Consider the following 19820-nt stretch of genomic DNA (forward strand, 5'->3'; position numbering starts at 1 on the left):
GTTAGTACATATATATTCTGATTTTACTTACCATCGCTGTCTCTAATTTTTTGGACTATCGGTATTGCAGAACATGGAACATGAATGGATTTCTACATGGTTACGAAAACAAACGATTGCAAGGTTACATTATATCGTTCGTTCATATATTCTATTTTTTATATTCACTTTAAAATTCACATTCTAAAGGAGATGTTTAAATCAAACAATTCTTTTATCGAATGCTCGTAACGTCCGTCACTGTTATTAAATGATGCAATTATAAGCGAGATTCATCTCTTATATTTATTCTATGTCATCCATTTTATCGTTGCAAATAACACAAACAATATTTTTATAATATTTCTCAAAATATAACACCGAGAAACAAATATATTATCTATTACACGACATAATAGCAAAGATTTCACACATGAATCGCCATTACGAATTTCAAAAATATCTCGAAAAGAGGGTCGATACTCTAACAAAGCTTGATATATCGAACTCGGGACTCTCGAAGTGGACGTAACAATCGCAGTTATCGATCGATGCGAGTCGCGCAATGGTATCCTTTGATAGTAGTGGTGCTCGCGCTAGGTTCTGACAAAAATTTGCGTTAAAAACGGTGTATAAAATGCAGAAACGGTCTAACTCGGGAACTCTTGGGTTAGCTTGGAAGATGCTTCCTATGATAAGTGAAAGAAGCATCCAGATCCCAGGGGGATATCACCGAGTGGCTTAGCTGTCGCATTTATCCAACAGAGATGTCTGCGCCCTGAGAAACGGACTGGCGGACAGACAGACGTCTCTGTCAACTTTTTCTGTGTTCTGATTTCCGATACGAAATGCTGTTTGGAAAATTCGGCAACTCTCCGGAGCGTATTCTCTAGGTATATAGTCAACACGGCCAGAGTTGATATATGTGAGTGGTGGGGATTTGCTCTCGATCACTTTGCTCCCGATGTGTGTCCCGTTTTCGCTTTCTTCCTCCCGTTCTCGCGATGCTTACATGATACACACAGTGGCTCGCCAAAGCATTTCAACACTTGCCGTAGAAAACTTTTGTCTGCATACTATGTGTTTTATGTAGAACATATTTTTTTGAAATTTTATTGGTATTGTTATGAGACATGATTGTCATGATTATATTAGTGAAATTTCAAGCCAATCTGAAAATATGTATACAAGTTACAAAACATTGACTGCAAACGTATATTTAGTAACAAATAAGTATACAGTGTGAACAGCCATTTTAAACATCTAATAAATATTAAAGATGGTCCTATTGAATATTGTGATTTATTAATATAATGGACTGATTCAATACTTTTGCGATCCCAACGAAATATATACCTACAGTGGTGTATCATGTAGTTTTTCATGTACGTTTTCAATTCCGTTTCAAATTTGATCGATATTCGCGATAGTCGTGTCACGACACAGTGCTGATGAAATTTCAAAATGTGGAAATATAAAACATATATTATATTCATAAAAGATTTGTATAAATGTTCGGATGCTTTCATGAACTACTATACCTTGTAATTTAGACATACATATAAGCAATTACAAACTCGACCAAGATAGTCACGGTAATCGTGTCTACGTGATAGTGCTAATGAAATTGCCAAAATGTGGAAGCACAACACGCGTAATATATTCGTAAAATACTTCTACGAGTGTCTGGATACTTTCATGAGCCACCGTATATACGATTTTGTAGATGTGACACTCCCAACCAATAACGAAAATTTCTTTCTACTTTCTATCATTTTACACGATTGTACGATGGAAATATGAGAAAAGTCGTATGATAGAATTATGAAGGAAGTCTGTAAATGTGTTTCTGTTTTGAAAAAAGGCGTGAACTAATTTCCACCGCTAGGAAAAACCACCGAGTTTGAGAGGTGGTAAAAATCACATATCAATTCTGGCCGTACCGACTTTAGTGCGCGTTATTCTGTCGGGTGCGTGATAGCCTGTACCAGTACGTAGAGATGTTTTCGTCGCCGGCGTCAGTGGTGGGCGAGCCGTCAGGCTACGACTTTCAGAAAGAGGAGAACGCCGCTAAGTGGAAGGGGGTGTTTGTCAACTCCCTACGCAAGGTATACTTTTCGAATCACTTATTATAGAATTTATAATGATCCCTTGTGAATTGGGGTCGCTTTTCGCGAGATTTTGATGTCATCCCATGTTATTGATGTCAACCCGATCGACATTCGTCGATTCTATTGTCATTGTCACTAATATGCCACTGTTTTATGCCCTTTCCATCTCCAACTGGGTTTGTTGCCCTCTAACAACATAACAAAAATAACAATAATATTTCATAATATATACGTTATAATCGACGTGAAATAAATATCATGGAAATTAACAATCATGTATTATCATACAATGATCGGTAGCTTTCTTGAAAACTGTGTTTGTATCTGAATAAAGGATACCTTTTTTATATATTGAACAATTCATAGAATAATGACAGAATGTTATGTTGCTTGTCCTCGCTGTTTATAAGAATAAATCTATGTGGATGAGAAATTTAATTTTCTTACTCTTCTTGTTCCATACAATAAATATATTAAAGTTTGCGGAATTTTAGCAGGAGCAGTTATAATATAACAAGAATATAACTAACGAAATATCTTTTTTTATAAAAAAATCTTTTCTTAAATCACTAATTATCAATTATGCTTCTTAAACAGTATACCTGCAAGAATATTATCTTTTACTTAAATAGAATTGTAGCTCATATCGACTATCAAATAGATGTTTTGTTTGTAAACAATATCCTCTGCCCTTGTCAATGTATCATTCATCATTTTGTATCCCATATATTTCGTTCATTCAGTTTTTCCCTAAAACATTTTTTTTCCCTAAATAATAGTCTTCTCTGTTTAATGGAGGTTTTTTTGTAAAATAGGTACTAGAGCAAGTACATCCTAGTCTTGAAGCACGACAAGATGCCTTAGACTACGTTGAGAGCTTAATCTTAAGGCTGTTGGGAATGCTTTGTGGTCATCCTCCACCACACACACCTCAAGATGTGGAAGAAAGAGTAAGGCGTACTTTTCCTACTCCCATTGATAGATGGGCACTTAGAGATGCAAGAGATGCCTTGGAAAAAGGAAAAAAGAAATCACCACTAGTTCTTCCAGTTGACAAAATTCATCAACTATTACAAAAAGTAATTAGGAAATTAAATTTATTTTATGTCTTATTTTTATATCTTTATTCGCAGATACTATAATCTTGTATTTTTACATTGACAGGAAGTATTACAACAAAAAATTGATTTACAAGTTAGTCTTTTTGTAGTAGGAGTCTTGGAATATATTTCAGCAGATATTTTGAAGGTTGGTAAAAGCTATTATCATTTATTTTTATCAATATTCTGTTTTGTATAACTCTTTTATATGTTATTCGTTAACACTAATTCCTGAAAATGTTTAAGACTATTTTCTTTTCAGCTAGCTGGAAACTATGTCAAGAATATACGTCATGTAGAGATATCTTGTGAAGATATAAGGGTTGCAATGTGTGCAGATATGGTAACATTTTTAAAAAGCATGATATTTGTGCTACGTTTGTATACTAAATGTATCAATAATCGCGAGATGAATGTTGAGTAATTTAGTGATCTATTAATAGGTATTAATGGACTTATTTTATCAAGATGATTATGCAGAGGGTCCACAAAGTGGTTTAGGTGCAGTGGTTTCTCAGACTTATGAAGAATCTGTTCGAGATCTCATACACGATGAACGTCATTATTTACGTGATCTTCATATGATCATTAAGGTGAAATATCTTATTAGTCAGTGAAACGTAGTTGTTAATCCAGGAAAAATGAAATTATCCCACTCTTTAAATAGGTTTTTCGGGAAGAAATCGCAAAATTAGCACAAGATAGAACTGAGATTGAAACCCTTTTCAGTAACATTATGGACATTTACGAAGTTACTGTAACGTTACTTGGTAGTTTAGAAGATATAATGGAAATTACTGAAGAAAAACAGACACCTACTGTTGGGTCATGTTTTGAAGAACTGGCAGAAGCAGCAGAATTTGATGTTTATATAAAGTATGCAAAAAGAAATTACTGGTTTTAATAAGTATAATTATATATATTTCTTTTGAATCATAAGTGAAAATGTTCATATTAGGTATGCAAAAGACATTAATAGTCTAGCTAGTCGAGAAGTTTTAACAAATTTATTATCAAGGCCTGAAGCTAATGCTGCGTTAAGAGCAGCAGGTCATGGTTTTAAAGAAGCTGTCAAATATTATTTGCCAAAACTTTTATTACAACCAATATGGCATTGTTTTTTGTACTTCCATTACATAAAGGTACATTTTAAATCATTTTATATTTACATACTATTGTACACATTATTCTAACAATTGAATAATGTTTTAATAATATTTCATTTAGGTATTACAAAAGCGTACACCAAATATAGAAGATGGTGAAACATTGGAACAAGTACAAGGTCTTTTAAATCCACTGCAGATGGAATTATTGCAATCTATGGCGAGTCTTCCAAAAAAAGATACAGGTCTGCGAATGCAGAGTAGAGCAAGGAGACAAGCTGCACTAGAGAAAACTAATGAATTACAAAAAACTGTTGATGGTTGGGATCAGAGAGACGTCGGACAATGTTGTAATGAATTTATACGTGGTATGAGAAAAATATACGTTATTATTTTATTACTTTTTACATAAGTTATATGAAAGTATATTTTCGCTATTTTTTTATGTATAGAGGATATGTTGTGGAAAGTAAGTAATGGAAGGAGGCTAACGGAACGAAGGGCTCTTCTTTTCGATGGTTTATTAGTTCTTTGTAAACCAAGTGGTGGCAAAAGAGTTAGCGTTACGGTTGCAGCGGTTGGTGTGGTGGGTCATCCACCTCATCAAGGCGAACTGCGTTTAAAAGAAAGATTTTTTATTAGAAAAGTTGATATTATCGACAAAGAGGATACTGAAGGTAAATTTTAAAAAGTAATAATCTTAATATTAAATATTTCTATTGTATAACTAGATTACATGTAATTATTTTTGTAGAATTAAAAAATGCCTTTGAAATTGCACCAAGGGACCACCCTAATGTTATTCTTGTTGCCAAATCCGTCGAAGATAAAAATAGTTGGATGGCGGATCTTGTAATGTTGAATACAAAGAGTATGTTAGAAAGAACTTTGGACAGTATCCTTTTGGATGAGGAAAGGAAACATCCCTTAAGGTTACCTCCACCACATTTATATAAATTTGCCGAACAAGATAGCCCAGAAAATATTGTTTTGGAAGCGAGAGAAAATGGAGGTGTTCCATTAATTAAGGGCGCAACTTTGGTTAAATTGGTAGAAAGATTAACTTATCATATATATGCTGATCCAGCTTTTGTACGAACATTCCTTACTACTTATAGGTATGTGGATTCATACCTTTGGGATTTGTGTATGTATAAAAAAGAATTCTTTAACAAATAAATTGCTTTCCTTTTTTGTAGGAGTTTTTGCTCACCTCAAGAACTGTTGATATTGTTAATCGAAAGATTCGACATACCAGATCCTTCTTTAGTTTACGGTGAGGAAGAAAAATCTTCTGGTTGTAAAACAACTGCTAGGGAAGATTGGAAAAGATATAGAAAAGAATTTTGTCAACCTGTTCAATTTAGAGTTTTAAATGTTTTAAGACATTGGGTTAGTAAAATTTAAATATATTTACTCTAAATTATTGTATTACATTTTTTAAGTGAGCATAATATCTTCTTGAATGTTTCCCACACTAGGTTGATCATCATTTTTATGATTTTGAACGCGATAGAAATCTTTTGGAAAGATTGCAGTTGTTTTTAGACACAGTAAGTGGAAAATCAATGAGAAAATGGGTGGATTCAGTAATAAAAATTGTGCAAAGGAAATGCGAACCTTCAGAACAACGACCTATTACATTTAGCTTCGAACGATCTCCACCACCTATTGAGTGGCACCTAAAAGTTCCTGAAGAAGAATGGGGAATATTAACGGTAATACATTAACAATGTAAAACTGATAATACGGTAATATTATAATCGTAACTAATATGTTATTTGTATTATGTAGACAAGTAAATTATTTTCCAATAATTACAGTTACATCCAATTGAATTAGCGAGGCAATTAACTCTGCTAGAGTTCGAATTGTACAGAACTGTAAAGCCTTCGGAATTAGTTGGGTCAGTATGGACTAAGAAAGATAAAGAAAAGACATCACCAAATTTACTGAAAATGATAAAGCACACAACAAACGTAAGTTACCTACATTATGTTCTATATTAGTTTTTATTTTGTATATTTTGAATTTAACAAATTAAATCACTTCTTTACTCTGTAGTTTACACGGTGGCTTGAAAAAACCATAGTAGAAGCTGAAAATTTAGAGGAGAGAGTTGCAATTGTATCACGAACAATTGAAATTATGATGGTGCTTCAAGATCTTAATAACTTTAATGGCGTATTAGCAATTGTTAGCGCAATGGGATCTGCGTCCGTTTTTAGGTTAAAATTTACATTTCAAGTATGTTCTTTTGTTATTTAATGTTATCGATTAACTTGAACCAAGCAGAGTATATATTTTATTGTATTTACAGCAAATACCAGCACGACTGGAAAAGGCTCTAGAAGAAGCAAGAGAACTAAACAACGGTCATTTCCGGAAGTATCAAGAAAAATTGCGATCCATTAATCCACCTTGTGTACCATTTTTTGGTAAATAATAAAGAATAAAATATTATTGATTTAAATTATTAAATCAATTTTCACTAATACATATTCTTTTCGTAGGCATGTACCTGACCAACATCCTACACATTGAAGAAGGGAATCCGGATTATCTGCGAGGAAGTCCAGAACTTATAAACTTTAGCAAACGACGGAAAGTGGCGGAGATAACCGGAGAAATTCAGCAGTACCAAAATCAACCTTATTGTCTTTCAGTGGAACCTAGAATAAGACATTTCATTGAAAATTTATCACCATTCGATCCTAATATGAAAGAGGCCGATATAAGCAATTATTTGTACAATAAAAGCCTAGAAGTAGAGCCTAGAGGGTGTAGGCAACCACCTAGAGTCGTAAGTGAATGGAAATTATAGAACACACGTATAATAACACTGTTTATACTAGTTGTTATTGTTCTTATAGTCTCGTAAATGGCCGGACTTAAATTTAAAATCGCCGGGCATTAAAGCTAGAAGTTTGAGCGGCAAATTACCAGCTCCATTGCAAGCTGTAGCCTCCAGTGTAAGATTACACGATCCTCCACCGGAGGCCCCGCCGCCAGAATTACCAGAAACCCCTCCGCATGCATCACATATTACAGTTTCTCACATAGGGGACCACACTGTCTTTGCACCTGTTTTACTAGGAGGTTTGTAGTCCAAAATATTGAATGTTAGCATGTGCTTATCAGTCGCTTTTTACAATTCTTATTCATTCTACAGAAACAAGAATCGTTCTTATTTTGTTGCATAGTATGCTTGGATAGGTAGTAGATGTACTTTACTGTTAATACAGGTACAGCTCAACCTCCAGGTTCACCAGGTCCTCTTAGCATGTCAGGACTTTCGATCAGCTCTCCGGGTAGCAGCCCGCAACTAGGATCACCTGGTCATTTGCCTATCCCACATCATCAATCGCAAAATAGTCACTTTGGCTTTAATTCTGGTACGATTGGTGTAATGGGAGCCTTGACCGGTATGCCATCGTCGGGTGGAAGTCCTGGTGCTGCGATACCACCTCCTCCGTCTCCTAGCCATGTACCTCCCTGTCAACCTCCGCCCCCTTTGCCACCAAGATCTCATAGGAAACGAGAGAGTTCCATAAGCGAGTCGCCGCAACAGGTAAATTGTCAAAAAAATTTGAATTATTTTCTCTTCAAATTTCGTAGTTTATAATATCGTGTGATTTATATTATTTATCACAGGCGAGACAAGCTCCAAATGCGCCCATACTTCCTCCACGGGATGGTACGTCTCCACCACCATTGCCACCACGAAGAGATTTGCCGCCGGTGACGTTACCGCCTCGCCTTCCTACAACGTTGAATCCGAGCTGTTCAGCGCTACTCGCAAGGCGGAATTCCACGTTGGAGAACACATGTTCGAATGTTGTTCATACAAGAAGACACATGTCTTTCAATGGGCCCAGTCCTACGAAACTTCCACCTACGCAACCTAATGGTAAAAATATTAATATCAGAATTTATCATAATTGTGTATTTATCATATTGTGTATTCTTGTGTCACATCTAAAATGCTTTTGTCCAATTGTTTATCAATCGATTTGTTGCAATCTATTTTAGGATCGGTAACTCCAAGGCTACCACCAAAACCGATGCCGGGACGTCCACCAACCACCATGTTTAATTTCAATGCTCCTCCTGGATCTAGTTAAGTGTTACATCTTCCTACCTCTTACCTAAATTAAAACGCATCATTTGGAAATCGAGATTTAGTCCACTCAGAAGGATTAGTCGAGTCGGATGTTTTGCTTGTTCGGTATGTTTGACAATGTAAGGTTCATGCTGTTTACGTAACATTTTCACAGGAAACTTCGTAGGAGCACAAGATTTATTCAATTTATCTGTATTAATGTATCTACCGGGATTTCTTAGCTAGATACTTGAAATATAGACGGTAAATGCATTAATGCAAGACAAAGAAATTCAACGAAAATTTTCTTGCGACACGGCCCATACGTGATGAGATGCTGTTACATTCCTTTTTACGATTTGTCTTTTTAATACGTGTGACACTATTTTTATTAAAAGTTTATTTTTCGAGAGAATATAGAATGTTTTATCGCATATAGTATATTTTTAGAGGTTTTTTTACCAAGTGAATATATATAATCAGTAAATGTAAGGCTTTATATCCTAAATATCCTATTGAATGAACTCAATTGAAGCTATTTATCCTTGAGAGATACCCAAAGAAATGAAATTTGTACAGCTCGCCTAATTAAAAGAAGTGTATCAACCTCTGTTATTCGAATCTACAGAATATTTTTATAAATAAACGAAATGGAGTTTCTTTGATAACTTTGCATATCTGGGTCTCGTATAATAGCATAACGCATGTTAGTCCTAATACACGCATAGATAAAAATAAGCGAACGAAAGCCAAAATTATTTCTGCAATAATGTAGCAGCAGGAATTTTATTAAATAAAAACATTTTGTCTAACACTCAAGTTTGTGAATCACGTGTACGCGCGCGCATACACACACATACACATATACATTGTATTAGAAAAAGTACTATGCTGCAAAGAGCATAAAAATGTACAAGATTTTTGCTACGAGATTCCCTTAAAAAAGAAAAAAAAATTATCAACGTAACTTTAGCACAAAAGCAATAATATTACAAGAGTATATGTTACTGTAGGACGGATTGCTACAAATGATTTTATCTACAAATGATTTAGGATAAAAGAAAAACAATTAAGGAAACATGGAGATTCTTTCTCTATTTCAAAAATTTCACATGAATTATATTTTTATGATTTGTCATTTAGGACACATATAACACACGGCATATGTTTCGAAACGATGTGTGTAGATCATTTTATAAATAAGATAAATACCGCTTTTACAGACTATTAGGAATGTAGGGTACATTTCATCGCAGCCGTTTATCGGAACTATGGCTAATGAATTTTGAGTTAATGCGTCCATCAGATCCGAGGAGATCTGACTGAATGGACTATGTATCGATTTCGGTTGTCCGAACGGTCTCCTTTTCTTTAAAACAAGAAAAAAAAGCAAAAAAGATCCCTATCTATCCCTCAACACAACTGTGATACACTTTTAGATTTTAAAAAGGACGCAGAAGACGCAAGAAAGTGCAGTATGGATTGAATCATAGGCCAATAAGCATAGAATTATACATATAAGTCGAGAATCAATAGCAAAAAGAAAGAAGTAAATATGTACATGTATATTATTATAAATATATTCTATAGTAATTATTGTAATAATGTTAAGCGTAAGACGGAGGATGAAATATTGAAATTATATACAATAAAGAGTATATTGTGTAGATCTTGAGAGAATTTTTTTACTTCTCCGTGTTTTCAGAAATTTTACCAACTAAACGATAGTAACGTCTTTACTGTAGAAACACAAACGTGACACTATTCAATTTGATCATGTCGATTTTTTATATAGTATGTTTACAAGTATACAAGTATGTTTTATAAATTCTTTAAAAATGCTTATCACCGGTAACCGGTGATTATGATCTAAAACTATTTTGATGAAATATAATTTTAGAAAATAGAGTATCTGGCTTAAATATTCTAAAAGAGGTAATTCTGTGTAAGTTAATACTGATAGTATTTATGTTAAAAATCATATGTTATTGATCTCGCGATCAAACGTTAAAAATTTATTAAATAAATTTTCGATGAATCTTTAAAAAGTGTCGATATACTTTTGGCATTTGTATATTATCTCATCACATGTTGGTTTGATTGTTTCTCATTTACTCGTGTTTGCGTATTTTACACGATTTTCTAAAATATCACAATTACCATTTCATTTGTTTGTACTTGATATCTCGATATTTACTTATATAGAACTTCGCTCAAGTATAGTTTACACAACGATAGAATTAGATAATTTTGATACAAATGAGAGTGGTATTTTTTAAATGTTCCTAAGTACAGATGTACTCCTCGAGGAGAAAATATGATCGACACTTTTCAAAATCATGTCACTTCCCATACGGTTGAACCATCACTGTTTCTGTTATGCCTGGAAGTTACGTCGACGTGGGCATCTAAGCCGTCGCTCAATTTGCTGAAACGCCTTGCCCAGCTACCTCTACCACCGCCTGCAGCTCTTCCTCCAATACTACCTGCTTCTCTAAGCACCGATAAAATATCATCTTCGTCTTCTCTGCTCTTTATACCTTTCTCATACTTGGCTTCTTGAGCTAATAAACGCTCTCGTTGCAATTGAGTCGCCAGAGAACGAGGTACAGCTGGTATCACGTAACTCATAATGCCAGTTAGGGCGAAAACCTAATTAAAATTTCCATTTTTATATTTTACTGATAGCTTTTTAAAGTGTGAATTTTATAGGTAAGATGTATGGAGGGTTACAGTGGTGTCATAACTAGTCATATAGAAGATAAAGTAAAGTGAAACTTACGATATGTTCAAAAACAACGACAAAAGCCAAACGGGCTGCAAAAACATGCCAATATTGCGGGCTGAGTCCGTATGGATCGTTTGAATGATCCGGTCCATTTCTGTAACCTCTATACTGACAAGTTACCGGATGATTTTTATCCATATCGCTTTTCATGTCATCTCTATAATCTGATGTGTTGAATTCCGATAGAGAACTGTCGATATAACCCACTAGATCCTCCGTGGGAGAGTAAACGATAGCATAAACGCTACGGGGGATAAAGTCTGACGTGTATGCGATGACGAACGCCTATGTATGATACAAGCAAATTGTTGTTAGACTTTGTAATATAATTTGCAAGTTTGAATCGTGAACTTTTATTATTACGTATACGTACGTTCGACACTACAGCAACGTAAGTTACTCCACGCAGTATACCATACCAAGCTCCTATATCTTCCACTCTCTCTGCTAATGGTCTTCTCGCCTCTCTTACCATTTTGTATGCGTCAAGCCGTATCTCAGCTATATTGTTTAATAACGCGAATAATGGTGCTAATGGGAATGCAGCGACAAACAAGGTCACGAATCCGTACTGTAAAACTATAAAACAAGTACATGAAGAAGATAATTGACAATTATATTTTAAATTAATTTAAATATACTTACTCATTTCCAAATATTCGTCAAAGAGCGCTAATCTTCCGGGATCCTGCAACTGATAATCCTTTTCCCAATAAGTATACGGTCTGCCGTGATCTTTCGTAGCCGCAACGTGGTTTCTTTTACGCCACCAATTCCACAGTTTTGGTGACAGTATCTCGACAAAATTATTGAAACACTGCTTGCCCACCATTATAATGGCGAGCTGTATACAAACTTCCGACAGGCATCCAGCTGGATCGCACACGTCCGTTTTTATACGAAAGAATTCAGAAGATCGTGCGTCTGCGTCTCCGGGATGAACAAAAAACCTACCCTGTAAATCGCCACTCTTCAATAAATTTGTTTCACTTCACACGTGCAGCAAATAGAATGTTACCAACTTTAAAGAAGGCTATATAGATGAGAGATGAATAAAAATTGACAAACTCGAAGAGAAATATCTTGAATGTGAAACTGGATTCGTACTCAGTCTGCGTTCTGGGATTCTCCATGTTCACCATCCATCGCGCTAAACGATGATACACTCGTGTAAGAATCATGATTATAATTAAATTAATTAAAGCGGCAGTCATGGAGGTAAAAATTTTCGCGTGCTTCTTTAAAAATGGACCTCCACCGCCATAAAATACGGCTACCAGCGATATTCGAGAAATAATGGTTCCCAGAACAGCACCCAAAACTACACATATCTGAATACAAATTTACCAATAAAATTTAGCATCAACAAAACAAATTTATTTGATTGAATGTGACGAGAATTCTTTTAATTACCATAAAAAATACTATGGAACTGGTGGCACAAGAACGTACAGCCTTAGACCATACTGGTAGGTAAGGCTCTCTTTCTCTGGTCACGGGATTTATTCGAAATGTTTTCACCGTAGTTTCAAACTCAGGTCGAGGTTCTTCGTCGCTTTCAACGTTCTGGAGATCCCATTCCCAAATTATTACAGCTTGCCTTCGTTTCCATAACTCAAGAAATGTCGTAGCTGAAAGATCGAATAAAAAAATAGGATATACGCGTTAAAACATTAAATTATGTCTATACCATACCCCAAAAGGACATGAAGATGGCAAAGAAGACAGTGGCAGGGTTGTCGAACAAGTAACTTAGTTTTGAAAATATGCAAGATTCGCCGAGCTTTTGATAAGTACATGCTTTATCGCAGAGAGGGCATAATGTAATATTTCCTAGAAAAGTTATTTAGTAAAGCGGAAGAACGGAAAAAATAAAATAAAAATTGTATGAAACGAAAATACCTGCTACATTATAGTCACATATTTCTTTACTGGGTATATTATCAGGACCATCCATGCTTCCTACACCATACATAAAGCACAAAAGGCCAACAATCGCTGGGGCGTACAAACATTTTGTGTAAAATCCTAGCCATGCAAAGTAAAGAGCCACTTTTTCACCGAAATATCGTCTAATCAACCAGAGGGGCTGCCTTTTGTACCTAAAAATACAGAATTAAATGTTTATTTAAAAAAAAGTTAAAGTGCTAGTGAAATTACCATTGCGAAGGTCTAGCCCATATCAAGTACAGTAAATATCTGTCGAGAATTTCGCCATTGAATCCAGGTCTATTATACGGGCCCTCGTGCAGAGAAAAGCAGTCGAGATAAGTGCCATCCGCCAAAAGTCTACGAATACCTGCTTTCTCGTGATTTTCGTCGTACCGTGCCCTCGATAATATTTGCATTACTATCAAAGACCTTTGTGCAGGTGTATAAGCTGTATCTCTATCCTTTACTACGAATCTATAAAAAAAGAAACAAAAATATCGAATAATTAACTTATAACATATGATAATATATAATATAATCAGCTTATACATTTTTAATTTATTTTGTCTTATACAGTTAAATTCGTACTTCTCTTCTCGATCGCCAGAATCAATGCTGTCATAAAAGCTAGGCTCTTCCGGATACTTCTTCGTATCCCAAGTATGCATCTTTCTTACCCATTGTATCCATTTCTCCCAAAATTTCGGGCTTTCTTTCACGTCTTCGTTACCTTGCTAATAACAAAATAACATAAATTAATAATAAAATGAAGGATTATTCTATGTTGAATTTACTTACTAAATACTATAATGTTAATTAGAAGCAGAAACACCGAACACGTATACTTTTCATTTTGAGAAACTTCATGAACCTACCCAAGCCTTAACAGAAATAGTAATGAACCTTTTGGTGGGTAATTTCAAGTTCATCACTTCAGCGTATTGAACTTTAATCTTCCATGGAATGTGCAACTTCAAGAAGTAAGTTTTCCCATCGAAGGAGTTTTCTTTTGGTTCCAGTTCCAACTGCAAGCCCTCTTTTAATAGATTCTGCTGGAAAACGCGCCTTTGTTCTTTTCGACGTGCCTCTAATTCCGTCATCACTCCAGTGTACTCCTCCTGGTACACTAACACCATATCAATGCGTCTACGACCATCTCTGCAAATATATAGTATACGATGTTGTATATTATTTAATAAGTTATAATGCAAATAATAATTGGCTGATTGACCACTTCTTCAGATCAATAATGATTTTATATGACGACTGGTTTACTCACGCTCCGTTAATAATATAAACATACAGAACACTGATCCATTCTAGCGATTGTCGGTAAATGTGTCGAGACACGTTGAATACAACCAATTAAAAAAAGAGGGAATGCATAATATATTAAAATTTTAGGATAATTTTTCTAGATCATTTCAAGATTATTGCAAAGCTATTTCAAAGTCAATTCAAAAACATTTAAAAGTCAGCCAGTGTCATTCCAAGATCTTTTCAAATTCATTTCAGATCAATTACCATTCGGTATTGTCTCAGGGTTACAAGACATTATTTCAAGGTTATTTCAAAGTCGTTCAAGATTATTTGAAAATCTGATTTATTTGATAATGTAATTGAAAAATAATAGGGCTTATTTAGGAAATATACATACTGAATAATTTACAGGGTGTCTTTCGAGATGACCTAATAGGAAAGCAAACAGCACGACCATAACGAAATCGAGTCTAAAATTAAACCAGACATGAACGGAAGAAGTCACGACTGACGTAAAGTTATTATGGGATAAAATCGCAATATGTAATATGCTGGCAGGGGCCACGCGATGAGAAAATTAATTATGTAAACGTTCTTTTTTTATGTGCTCTGGGTTTTGTAACATTGCACACTGGCTAATTATACGAACGTTCTTGATGAACTGACTCTCTATGGATTATTTTTGCCCACTATGCGTGATTAATATCTACATGAACAAGGAATTCTTTACAATTTGTTGTTCATTTTTCTTAGATTAATCAAAACAGTAAAGTACCGGAATAAAAGATAGAACAATGTACAATACATTCTACTCTGCACGTACTAAAATTTTTGAAATATAGGTACTTTCTGTTTAAAAATGTGATTAATACGTTTAATATATTTTGGAAAAGAAGTTAACACACCGGAAGTAAAGTGTTTCGGGATCCACTTCCCCCTCTGAGGACGAATCCTTTTGCAATAAAGAATTTCTCGGTATATCTTCAGCAAATGTTGGTGTTTCCGGTAACGGCGGAGTGTGTTCCGGTGTCGCTGGTATTGTAAGCTTGGGACCTATGAAGAATAAAAATATGTTCGAATTCATTTGAGACTTCAAACTCCAAAGTTAAAATCATCATACTAATATCATCTTTAAGTAATATAGTTACTCAAAGTCTTTGAATAGATCGATAAATAATTGACTATGGATGTATAAAACAAACATACTGCGCTAATACTAGAGCGGTCAATTAGTTGCGCTTCTTTAATGTATTTCTTCGTATTATTCTTTTGGAGTGAATATACTCATTTGATTTATATGTATAATATGTCATTATGTAACCGAGGAATAATGCCTTGAATCTTTTAATAAACATTTAATTGTACTGTATCTCATTATTTGTTTGGGAAGGAATATGAAAAAATTAGAAATTCGTGTTTTTTAGTGTCACTACTGGGAACAGAACTTCAAAGCACTATATTTTTTCTCAAAATACTATATTTTCTTCGTTGCTTCTATCGCTTTGAAGTTCTGTTTCCAATAGCGACGTAAAGGTACACGAATTTCTAATTTGTTGATATCCCCTTCTAAACAAATAATCAGATAGAGTACGAGAAATTAATCGAATTAAAAAATATGTCATCAAAGGTTTCAAAGCATCATTCAGGAGCTACGTAATGACATATTGTACATATGAATCAAATGAGTATATTCATTCTAAAAGAATAATACAAAGATTCTTCTGTATTCAATACTCATATTAAAAAACGTAGAAATTTATGAACTACCCTAGTAGCTTCCTATTGACCGTACTTATACATGTAAATAGGCTACTCAGCACCTGTTGCGTGAAATTGTATTCTTTTACTATGTCTTTAGTGAATTGATTGTACATACGACGGACTATGCAAAACACATTGACCTTGAAGGTCCATATAGAAAAAGAAACGTATAAAGTCATGTATCTTGTACGAACATTAAAGTACCATTATAAAATAGGAGGTATCATTATCGTTATCAAAAGTTTCACATTCTGAAAAAGAAGGAGGATAATAATGGGAGACACGTATTGACTGGACAATGGTTCGATAGTTATAGAGTTTTTACGGATCCGCTGAAGTTATAGTCTCATTATTAATATCCATTATTCGTGTCACGCTGACATTCATATGCATATTGATCGTAGTTTATTGACTTAGGCCTATTTCAACCATTGCAAGGCTAACGTGCCAGTACGAATACTCACGCTATATACGTGTGATATACATATCCCGATTATTCAAATTAGATCGAGAGTTCCTTCCCTTTTTCTTCCTGAATGTTAGGAAGTGAAAAGAAAAAATCGCAAAAGACATAAAAAGAGAAAGAAAAATAATTTGTTGGAATCCTACCAAAAGCGTCCCGAGCAGTCAGATTTGTTCCCGAGGGATAAACGCTGCTTCTGGATAATTTTTTATTCGTCATCGGCGATCCATTCGATTGAATACCATTTTTATCCATTTTGTAAATTATTTCCTTGCTATTTTCAACTCTCGTGTTTTCGTTCACACTGGGAGAATTCGATTTTGTGGAATTCGTAGCGGTTCTTCGGGGTGAGGAACTTGTTGATGACGCTTTCGATGGCGAATTCTCCGTTCCCACCGCATTCACGTTCGTTTGAGATTCATTTGTATTTGATTCGGTAACACTTGTGTTGCTTATGGATATACTCGCTCTTCTGCTATGGGTGTTCTAGAAGGATCAAATTTGTTTCTTCGTCAGTGTGGAAAGTTCGTTTCAGAGCTAGCAAAACTATTTATTATTACGAACATTTCACTACATGTCGATAGTAATTTTCGTAGTAACGTAAAACGTAACGATACCGAGGCTTATTGTTAATTTAAATATTTCGATTGGTTGCATACTTTAACGCATCGCGCATATTTCATCTAACTTTATCTTTTGCAATTTCAATGCCCAGAGAGATCATTGAAGTACGGAATGCTTATTGTTAGTAGCGGAAGTTTACCGTATAAACGTTTCATAATTTTCTGGATAATTTAGCAACGAGACTTTCGTTTATATACCTGGCATGCAATTAAGTGAATAATCTAGATGGTCTGTGACTAGTTTAGATGGATTATTTAGATACATTATATTGATGAGATTCGTCGATTAGATACAGCTAAAACGAGTACGATGCAATTTTTTAAAATATTCACCAGTTTTGTCTATAGTGCGCCATTAAAAAGAATATGTAATGTACACATTCATTTGTACACATTTATTCTATTGCTGACCGGTTCTTACGTACAGATTGTAAAACAAAATCACAAAATTTATTGACTAGAAAAACAAAGAAAAGGATATACGTATATGATACCTGTGTTTCATCCTCGACTCGAAGTTCGCTGTTATCCATTGCGCTTAAAAATGCTTGATAAACAGTGTCGAGAAGAATTCCCTGTCGCCGATGACAGCTAAGAAAAATACAAGTTCCTCGGTAATCTTGATCAATCCTGACATTCTGTAAATCGGAACGATAATAAAATGCTGCTTTTTTTAGCGAGAAGCAAGTTCGATCTGTCTATTTTCATGATAACGATTCGCATTAAATGGATGCACTGTACAACACGCTAATCTTCGTCAAATTATTATCATTACTCGCACGAAAATCCCAAAGCGACGCAATTTCCTACAAAAGGTATCGTATCATCGGCGTCGAATATCGTTGAGTTTATAAATTCTTCTATTGGTCACCGTGGCAATTATAGATTGGTAAAAAGAGAAGAGATCCGCTGAATCATTATATGTATCGTAAATATTAGTGACAATAAACTCTTGATAGTTCTGTGAAGAAGATCACTTCTTTCGTGTAATTCAAAGCAGGCAGATCGGTCGATATGTGTCTTCGTAACTTTATTTCAGTCGTTAATCGATCGATAATGTATTACATGAAATGAAAACGGGTCGACAAAAATTCCGATTCCAATTGACATTCATATGTATGTAAAATTCGCAGCAATCACGGAAGATCATTTATTGCCAAGTCAACTGAGGCGGTGATTTAGCCTTACTTTGATTTTCTTTCTCAATTATGAATGGAATGACAGCTGGATAGTCTATAGTTATCACCTTTCCCAATCTGAAGAGGTTCGAATGCCCTTGGCCCATCAACGAATATGCTAACAGTCTTTCCTATCAGATTTAAGACGGATCTATAAATTTACGGCACGAAACGGGATGTCTTTGGACAATCAATCGCGACCTTTGTAATTGATGCTTCAAAATGCATGTGGATACTTTGCTGTATGCTTTTAGTCAGAACATTTTACTTCGTACTCGTGACCTCCTCTTTCTGTTTTCTTTTAAACTTCCATTTTGTTCTTATATTTAATTGCCAATTATTATTTACGTGATTTCATCGTGGCCTATGATTCCTTTTCTTTTGACTTGTAATTTCAAATGTCATTATTGATATTCTGTACACTTGCGAACTGTACATCAGTGCATTATTGAACAAGACGACCCAATTTCACAATGGCAATTTTTAACAAGTATCGTGGAAATATATTCAGAAAGTTGTCAGAAAATGGAGTGTATATTGACAAGACATGGATCATATATCTGAATACATAATTAGTATGATCGTATTTCGTTCGGAAGACAAACAATGGTGCTTGAACCTCCGAAATAGTTTAGAAATTTTTCTTCGTCAATTCTTCGATCTTCCTTCACTTTGAGTAGTTGTTTAAAAAAGAAGAAGCACTTTCATGTGGATAAATTATTTTTTCGTAACTGATAACATTAAAGAACATCAAAACATGTTGGCCACAACCACCAGACAGTAATTGCGGTCAATGCTATTTCTTTGAATTGTTAACTTTTGATGTGTCTAACTGTATAGTGTACACTTCCTTCAAATTTTGATAAGATACCCTCAACTGTCAGACACTGCGCTCATGCTTGTCAGGTGACCGCGCCGGTAACTTCCACCGCAATACTGTGACACATACTGACTTCCTCGTGGTAGGATGATAGTGCTTATATATTGCACACATGACCATGCGTGTGTTATTTACGAATGATAGCTATACACATGCCTTTGCACGAATAGAACACACGTGTAATTGCGAGCTTGGTTCGTGTTTTGATATTCTTTTACATTTGAACTACATGTATATATCTACGTACATTACTACAATCTACTTAGCGTATATATCATTTTACTCGCAAGCGTAACAGATGACTACGAACGTTTCTTTCAAAGATTTGTCATCATGTCGAAGTATCACGGTTCTTGGCACCTAGAACAATTACAATAGTTACGATTTTTTAAAATCATGTCTCTTCTTTAAATATTTCTTTGCTCGTGACTATTTTTTGTTTTGTTTTTGTATTAATACTTACGAGTACTTTTGTAAATATTCACACGCGTACAAACACATTATACTCGGTATATATCCTGTACATTGCACGACATG

The 19820-nt window shown here is 34.7% G+C and overlaps 2 protein-coding genes across 9 annotated transcripts; one reads left to right on the top strand and one right to left on the bottom strand.

Moving 5' to 3' along the window:
* Nucleotides 1-513: 513 nt before the first annotated feature.
* On the top strand, nt 514-10068 carry LOC100740163 (protein son of sevenless). Of its 7 annotated transcripts, none has more exons than XM_012381508.3 (22): nt 514-872; nt 1971-2087; nt 2906-3169; nt 3255-3338; nt 3453-3533; nt 3634-3783; nt 3858-4066; nt 4149-4332; nt 4418-4664; nt 4749-4973; nt 5051-5414; nt 5496-5688; nt 5778-6014; nt 6120-6275; nt 6361-6543; nt 6617-6734; nt 6810-7099; nt 7170-7395; nt 7542-7867; nt 7951-8206; nt 8329-8415; nt 9838-9884. In XM_012381508.3, exons 2-22 carry the CDS (start codon nt 1980-1982, stop codon nt 9882-9884), a joined length of 4035 nt encoding a protein of 1344 aa, XP_012236931.1. In that variant the 5' UTR covers nt 514-872; nt 1971-1979. The 7 variants fall into 7 exon arrangements, with proteins under 7 accessions (XP_012236931.1, XP_012236929.1, XP_033174898.1 ...); XM_012381506.3 differs by having other exon boundaries at nt 518-872; nt 1932-2087; XM_033319007.1 differs by having other exon boundaries at nt 520-1480; nt 1932-2087.
* LOC100740374 (anoctamin-4) lies at nt 9055-19675 on the bottom strand. Of its 2 annotated transcripts, XM_003486765.4 has the most exons (14): nt 17720-17758; nt 16749-17088; nt 15284-15431; nt 13994-14276; nt 13707-13852; nt 13347-13592; nt 13089-13288; nt 12882-13019; nt 12600-12817; nt 12209-12517; nt 11832-12141; nt 11560-11765; nt 11181-11471; nt 9055-11050 (listed from the first exon to the last, which is right to left on the bottom strand). In XM_003486765.4, the coding sequence occupies exons 1-14, from the start codon at nt 17756-17758 to the stop codon at nt 10736-10738; spliced, it is 3189 nt and encodes a 1062-aa protein (XP_003486813.1). In that variant the 3' UTR covers nt 9055-10735. The 2 variants fall into 2 exon arrangements, with proteins under 2 accessions (XP_003486813.1, XP_012236936.1); XM_012381513.3 differs by lacking the exon at nt 12209-12517 and having other exon boundaries at nt 17720-19675.
* Nucleotides 19676-19820: the final 145 nt, after the last annotated feature.

The sequence above is a fragment of the Bombus impatiens genome, unplaced genomic scaffold (assembly GCF_000188095.3).
Source record: "Bombus impatiens unplaced genomic scaffold, BIMP_2.2 scf_0133, whole genome shotgun sequence".
Classification (NCBI taxonomy): domain Eukaryota; kingdom Metazoa; phylum Arthropoda; class Insecta; order Hymenoptera; family Apidae; genus Bombus; species Bombus impatiens.